This window comes from Pocillopora damicornis, chromosome 2, assembly GCF_964200805.1.
Source record: "Pocillopora damicornis chromosome 2, jaPocDami1.2, whole genome shotgun sequence".
Lineage (NCBI taxonomy): Eukaryota > Metazoa > Cnidaria > Anthozoa > Scleractinia > Pocilloporidae > Pocillopora > Pocillopora damicornis.
The window spans coordinates 4,322,957-4,330,387 of record NC_142671.1 but is presented as its reverse complement, the minus strand read 5'-3'; the positions used below and the strand labels follow the sequence as shown (position 1 = coordinate 4,330,387).

The following is a 7,431-nucleotide window of genomic DNA, read 5'->3' as shown; positions in this document are numbered from 1 at the left end:
CGCGAAAATGATTGTAAGGGAAGTAGTCTAAAGTGATTAAGTGTCAAATCCTAATATCATTGACCATTTATCTGTGCTTTAGGGGCTGAAGTCTAGAATGAAATAATTTTGCAGAATACAGGATGATGTCGCCCTTATCATGGTTGTTACTAAAGACTAAACGTTTTTCCCTTTATTTTCTTACTTTAGCTAATAATAATGTGGGATGTCTTTGAGGCAGACCCCGTAGGAATTCGGCTGGGTTTGTTTTTCATGGTAGTCACAAATTGCAAAATGGACCAGTGAGATTTCAAAGGGTGCCGTTGTTTACTTCAAGTCTCGGTAAAATCCACGCTTGACATACGAAGAGATCCTACATTTTTAATAAACCTTTTTTGGGCTTTTGTAGATATAACTCAGTCACTTTTTTGCAAGTGTTCGGTCAACTGTGAACATCACTCAGTCAGAGTCTGTCATAAATAAACAGTACTGCGTAACTTTCCGTTATTGAAATATCACCTGGTTTGATATGGGGACTTACACGGTCACGAACTGTCATCTGTACGCACGTTTTTCATTCAGCCGTAAAAATAATTGGTACATATTTTATATTTGCTAAAATGTGGACACCACTCCAGTAACTAGTTTTATTACATGGCCGGATTAATCTGAGCCCTCTAATTGGTTATCACTCGGTCCGTATTTGCCCTACGGACTGTTTCCAAGGAAACGGTCATAAGCCGTGTATTTTTGGTCATGAAAGTTAACAAACTACTTAAATCCAAAATTCTTTAGTGCGGCCCTCGCGCTCGGTTAGTAAGAAGTTACTCTTCCCTTATTCGGTTGGTAGTAGTCATGGTACATTGCCCGTTGTAAGAAATAATTAGCTTGGCTTTTCCGTCCGTTGTTTGCTCTTATTTAGTCGGTTGTAATCACAATACTCTGTCCGTTGTTAAATTAATTAGCGTGGTTACTCTGTCCGTTGTTCGCTCTAATTTGATTCTAATCCCAACACTCTGTCCGTTGAAACAAATTATTGGCTTGGTTATTCTGCAGGTTGGTGAAGAAAGAGTGACGGTTGCTCTTATTCGGTCGGTTGTCAGAGTCAAGATACTCTGTAAGATGTAAAGGCAGTAACTCCACGCCTCTCTGGCTTTCGGAGGAGACTCATGGATATCGACTTGCTAATCTGTGAGAGGCAAAAAGTAACGAAAGAAGTAGACAAATAAATAAAACTCAGCGAAACTATCGGTAGAATTTAAAAGAGATACAAAGCATATGATATATAAAGCGAGAAAAGTTGTTTTTTGTTATCATGCGTCACCATCTTTTTTAATTTTGGTTTAAGCTAATAGATTTTCACGGGCTCGAGCGTCAAATTTGTTCTTGACGAGCCATCTTCATATACAGTGGAAAGAGCTTTTAAAAATACCGGTACCTTCACAAGACGTCGATCCAATAAAAATGCTCCAATTGCAAATACAAATGCAGATACTACGAAAGCGATCACAGTCAGCTGTAAAATTGGCAAACCAGTCCTTTTGGTCAGCGTACGTGAATCAGATCTAGGATCTGAAAAAGGATAAAAATCTTTGTTCACATAGTTATGTATTCTAAAAAATATTCTTTTGAGGGAGTTTAAAAGTCGCTTCAGGTAAATGAAAATCAAAGAAACGGTTTCTTTTAAAATAACTCTCCTTCCTTCCAAAGTACAGGAAGTTGCCTTTTTTTTTTAGGACAGGGACCATAGTAAACCACGACGTGAATACTAAGGAGAACGAAGAGGAATAACTCATTTAAGGAGCAAAACTACGATTTTTGTGCGGGTTGAACGTTTCCTTGTAGCTCTTTTTAAATCACCGAGTTGAACGTCTTATCTCGAAATACTGCCCATGCCTGGCTAAAGGACCCTGATGGCGAGTCGTTAGATTTTTTCAAGGACAAATGTACGCGCGTCTATGAAGGAAGTTTACTGAGGCCCTCATACACAATGAAGATGATTAAGCCAGACTCTGGTGGTGCCTAATACTGAAATGAAGCTACTTTGAATCAACAATGGCTGTCACGATTGCACCTATTGTTTCTGTAATTACTCTATTCTTTTTAGTCATTCATGTTTGGTTAAGAATTTTAAGATAGTGACCTCTGTGCCACCTAAAACCTAAATCCATTATTTAATTACCTAAATCATTCACATGTAAGTTGACCTCGATGGATGCCTTTTCTCCAGCTATATTACTTGCAACGCACTGATATTTGCCCCCATCTTCCTTCTTCACTTTTGCTATAAACAGTTGGTGGTGAATGGTTTGGTCTCGTCGAACTCGGGTGATCTTAGCCCTTAACCTGGATTGGACATCATATGAACCGTTGTGCTTCGTCCACCTTATATCGGACTGAGGGTGACCAGGGGGATGACCAGTGGTAATACAATTCAAAGTTAAATCAGAGCCGATAACGATACTTAGGTTCCACCGATCCTTGGCCCTTTGATTGGATTGTCCATAATACGGATCATTGTCCCTCACGCATGAGATGTTTTGCTTGAGACGATCTTTGGTGGTGTAGGTAAAATTTACCGTAAAATCGTCAATAGTGCTTTGGTTCTTTGGATCTCTCACACTTTGAACGGGCTGGGGGTCTGAGGAATAAAAATGATGCAATCAGCATACAGCCTTTGTTGCCACAAAGGCTGTATGTTCAAAAACATCTTTGAAAAAAAAAAAAGAAGCAAGGAAGAAAAGCCTAGACTGGCCTAAGGGAATGAAAAGGCTGGAAACCTGCCTTCGCTATTCGGATTTTCAAGTGCACTTAGCAGGTGACAGATCAGCAGTTGTTTCTTCAATATGCTAAGGAGACTGTGACGTTCACAATTTGTGCATCTCATCATAATTTAATTTGCCTTCAAATCCTTTGCCTTCCCCTTCTTTTAGTTCTGTGACGTTGAAGAAAATTTTATGAGGAGGAAAATTATTTCAATACGTAAAAATATCTTTGATCCGCGTGTACCCTTCCTTTATGACCTCTTTTTTACGGGAAAAAAAGATAAAACTTTTAGGATGAATCATTATCATCTTTTGTAAAAAATAAATTATTTCCAAATGTAAATGCCTCTAACCTCTAGATTACACGAGTCGAGACGGGTTACAAGAGACGTTTCGAGTGTCTCACGAAAGTTCACCATTTTGAAAACCGTGAGGGGTTTGAGGAAAGGTTTACAGACTTTCACGAAACCGTTACATAGCGCTCACGGCCCTCCTAGAAGGAAGGCTCAAACTCCAACAACATAACATGATGGAATGCTAATAGGGTTGTTTTTCTTGTGTCCCTTTTTTCACTGGGCCAGTCATCACTCGAGCGTTCTTTTCTATTTTACATTCCTCTCATGTTGCATACCTCGCGGACGAATTTCGACTGATTTTCTTCTGCAATGTGCACGATAACCATTTCCTGCTTCACACGTGTAGCTACCGAGTTGCTCTTCCGTCAAATTTTTTAACATCAACGTACATATATGTTTTAACTCCATTTGTCTACCCTGTACACATCTGTGTCCAACTGGCTTGTCCTGTGGACCGTACCACTGAATATACTCGGTCCATCTATCGTAATACCCTGCATCAATACTCCTGGGCTGTGCCATACAAGTCAGGTTAACAGCTGTACCTACAGATAGTTCTTGCCTTGGTGGACTTGTGGAAATCTGTACATCAGGTATTACTGGAGGAGGGGGGAAGATAAAACCGTTCAGACATCCCATGGCACATAACAAAAATTGTCAGCGGCCATTCTTAACTCAAAAAGATGAAATACTTGTCCTAGCAAAACCAATAATACCTCAGCTACTTTTCTGGTCGCTATTGTTGGACTCTTGGCAGCAAGTTCCCAAAAGTACAAGCTCAATTCATCGATTGTTTTTGATGCAGACTGTTAATAGTTATCTCTGAGTCAATCTTTAATTACATGTCTTAAGAATTAAGCTTCTAAAATTCATTAATTATTCATAAGGTGATCATCTAACCAAGTCACGCCAATTTCGTCACGTGCATGTGGTTTGAAACCCCGGTGAAGTACTGGAATGACGCGCTATCCATGAGTTTCATATAATATCAAACCCTTGTGTTGGATAAAGCATCAAACACTGGTGAACGGATTTCTTAATTTGAATATTAATACTACAAACTTGCCGACAACATGTGAAAATTTTCCTTTCATTCCTGAGGCGCGATCGAGAAGCTATTTCAAAATTTCGTGCAGAGGGTTTCAGCAGGGTTTCCAAACACTTGAAACAATGAAAGCACGGGGCCTGCGGCCTCGTGCTTTCATCAGTTTTTTCTTAGCGGCAGAGAAGTTCTATATTTTTTGGTGCCTCTCGCCTATTGTGGTCAGTTCAGCTTTGCTCCCCAAAGGCTCACCAGAATTTAATTTAAGACCTAGACAAAACGGGGAGACAAATCTAGCGCTTCTCTTATCAGTACTGCATACATTATGATAAATAGCCAGCTGACTAGGAAGTGATCCTCGATAAAGTTAATAAACTCAATGTTTTCCCGGACAAGTACTGACAGCCTTGTCAGTTTGTAATTAGCTTCGATGCCGATTTTTCTCAGAAATCTCGTTTTTACTTAAGAGAGGGGTATCAGTCGGCTATAAATATACTACATATGCCATTTCGAAAAATTTGGCATGCCTCCATTTTCATAGATTCTATGTTAGGTCTCATACTACAGACTAACAAACAAAATACGAACTTGACATATAACTGACGAGTCACTAATGCAAAAATAGAAACAACTTAGAGCTGGACTAGAGGGATTATTTTTGTCAGCTCTGTAATGTATTGGATTCATGGTTAGTGTGGAGAAGGCACTTACCTTGACTGTCCTTCGAATTCCGGGCATGTAATGTCGAAACAGCTTTGAAATAATGGTTTTATAATCCAACCTGCATAGCATAGCATTTTCGAAACGTAAGAGTGGAACTTTCCAGAACATTTTTGTTATTTTGTCATGTATTCCCGTGATGAAATAAGGACTTTGTCAGCACCTACTACACAGATTGTAACCCAATGCTCCTGTCGTGTTTATTACTTACAAATCGTAGGTTTTCTTTCACTCATTTGCACGTCAGACATTCTATGATTTCTATCTATTTTTGGTGAGGGATGATTATGTTAGACTGGTCACATATTTTTCTCTCATTTGATTATCGTCATTACGTTGGTGTTGGGAAATCTTGAATTTCCAACGACACCCACACTTGTCGAATAAAAGATTGCTAAAACTTACTGAAATGCTCTGAATCGACATCATCTCTATAGTTAAGTATTGACAAACAACGTTTTACAACGTTTTGGTTATTCCTGCTTTTAAAGATTATCCATTTTAAAGATTCCTGCTTTTAAAGATTCCCATTTTAAAGATTCGCGCTTCTAAGGATTCCCCGCTTTTAAAGATTCCCCATTTTAAAGATTCCTCATTGCCCATTGCCCATTGCCTATTCCCCCATTCCCCGTACCTTGTTTAAATTATAGCCGAGCTCCCTACTAACGAGAATATAGTTAAGTGCTGATCTAAATCAGGAAGACTTTTACTACTTAATCACGTTGGGGCCGTGAAAAAATATATGACGGTTCACTTCTTTGGAAAAGGACAGCTTATGAGAGACTTGCCCACATGATCGAAAGGCATGCCAAAGACCATTTGTATGATCGCACTTAACTGGCCCTTATCTTATTTATTGATAGAAATCGACTGGATTTTTTATTGACCCTTAAGAAGACGCTGGGTTCAACCGAAAAGTTATGTGTCAAAATAATCAACCAAACATAACTAACATTTTTGTGCCTTAAGATACGTTCGGGTCTATACTAGAAAGAAATGAAAATATCGACATTACGTGGATCTCTAACATGGCACAGAACAGATTGAGGACCCCGATATCAAATCATCTTAGAGATTTATAATGATAATTAGTTGTTTGATATGATACGTGAAACAGATTTGAACTGATCTTGGCGACTCACGAGGGCACTTATAATTAACTCGAGAAACTTCTTTTTACGATATCGTTTCGCAGTAGAATAACGCAACCTTTGCTCTGGCATCCTCGGAATGCAATTACAGTTTATCATAGGTCCTGATAGCTGCACACGTGAGCGACAAATTCCCTTCACTTTGCACGCGTGAGTTAGAGTTCAGATAATTTCGCAAATGTTTTAATTTTTTCATGAGAAATTTTCAAATCTGAGGAAACTTATTCACACCTCATTTAAAACATTTAAAACATTTGTTTTAAAAGAGGCCTCCAAGAGACGGAAGTGTCTCGGTTGAGTGCCGTCCGCATTAAGCTTGCTTTTGGTCGAGGGTCGAGGATTCCGCTTCGAACACATTGCTCGAAATTATCAGGAAACAGCTTTCCTGTAATAAACTCTAGGTCTCTTTTTTTTCCTCTAGTCTCTGTTGCCTGTACATGTTTTCGCTGCATACTTGTCATATTTTTGTTTATGACCGTGGCCTGTGTATGTAGTTCTCCGGGTATTCCCACGGACTCTCGCCAATGCCGAGCGTAAGATTTAGCAAATTAAATTTAGGAAGACACTTAAATGTATTATTTTAGAAGCATGCAGACTCCATATATGCCGTTTTTAATACCTCCCAAAAAAACCAATAGTTTTAGTTCTGTAAACGACGGCTGACAGCCATCGAGACTCTCAACTGTAGGAAAGAAACCAAAGCCCCGTTCAAACGATCATGATAGTTGATGACAGTTTCAACATCACTCGCGTTTGATCACAAACTATCAAGCACTATCATTGGCTATCATCAACTATCATGTAGTTGCTGCCAAAAGGCAGCTGCGTAGAACACCACTCGGTGGCGCCTCCGTTTGTGTAGAAAACCAAAGAGAATTAACCCTATGAAAAGAAAGAGTGCGATGTTTTTATAAAACGAAACAGTAACACATTTTGCTAGAACAAGTCGACTTAAAAGACACACGTATGACTCAACAGTGGAGGATCGAAAACGGGAATCGGCGATATTTTCAATGACAATCATAGCTTAGTGTTTAGGTGCCAGTTTCGCATTCGCATGACAAAACAATAAAGAAACGCTACGACCCATCGAAAAATTTTTGTCATAAAAATAGTCAGTCGAAAAACTGCTCAAAATAATTTGTATGATCCAGTGAAAACTTCATCAATCAATACCAGTTACTAATGCATCAACCTCCCACCCCTCCGTGCGTTCTAATCACCACCCCTCCGTTAGTAACAATAGTCTGCCTACCACCCCTCCCTGAGCTCTGATAGAATGCATTCCACCCCTTCCTAAGTACTAATGATCTGCCTCCCCCCCCCCCGATAAAATGGTCCGAAAATAGTCCAAAAAAAGGTCCAAAATATGATCCAAAAAATGGTCCATAAAATAGTCCAAACAAAGAGTCCAGTGG

General features: G+C 39.3%; 1 protein-coding gene across 2 annotated transcripts; it reads right to left on the bottom strand.

The window, feature by feature from the left end:
* Window positions 1–282: 282 nt before the first annotated feature.
* Window positions 283–4,991, bottom strand: LOC149049607 (fibroblast growth factor receptor-like 1). Of its 2 annotated transcripts, XM_089197168.1 has the most exons (5): window positions 4,854–4,991; window positions 3,376–3,699; window positions 2,162–2,620; window positions 1,418–1,551; window positions 283–1,168 (listed from the first exon to the last, which is right to left on the bottom strand). In XM_089197168.1, the coding sequence occupies exons 2-5, from the start codon at window positions 3,620–3,622 to the stop codon at window positions 1,085–1,087; spliced, it is 924 nt and encodes a 307-aa protein (XP_089053294.1). In that variant the 5' UTR covers window positions 3,623–3,699; window positions 4,854–4,991; the 3' UTR covers window positions 283–1,084. The 2 variants fall into 2 exon arrangements, with proteins under 2 accessions (XP_089053294.1, XP_089053293.1); XM_089197167.1 differs by lacking the exon at window positions 4,854–4,991 and having other exon boundaries at window positions 3,376–4,296.
* Between the last annotated feature and the right edge of the window lie 2,440 nt (window positions 4,992–7,431).

What these genes read in the sequence shown, in the direction of transcription:
- LOC149049607 (XM_089197167.1), bottom strand. Translation starts at nt 3,739, where the DNA reads ATGGGATGTCTGAACGGTTTTATCTTCCCCCCTCCTCCAGTAATACCT. An exon ending in AGTCGAAATTCGTCCGCGAG is followed by an intron (nt 2,621 to 3,375) that starts GTATGCAACATG and finishes TTTATTCCTCAG; the next exon opens with ACCCCCAGCCCGTTCAAAGT. An exon ending in TGGATCGACGTCTTGTGAAG is followed by an intron (nt 1,169 to 1,417) that starts GTACCGGTATTT and finishes TGCCTCTCACAG; the next exon opens with ATTAGCAAGTCGATATCCAT.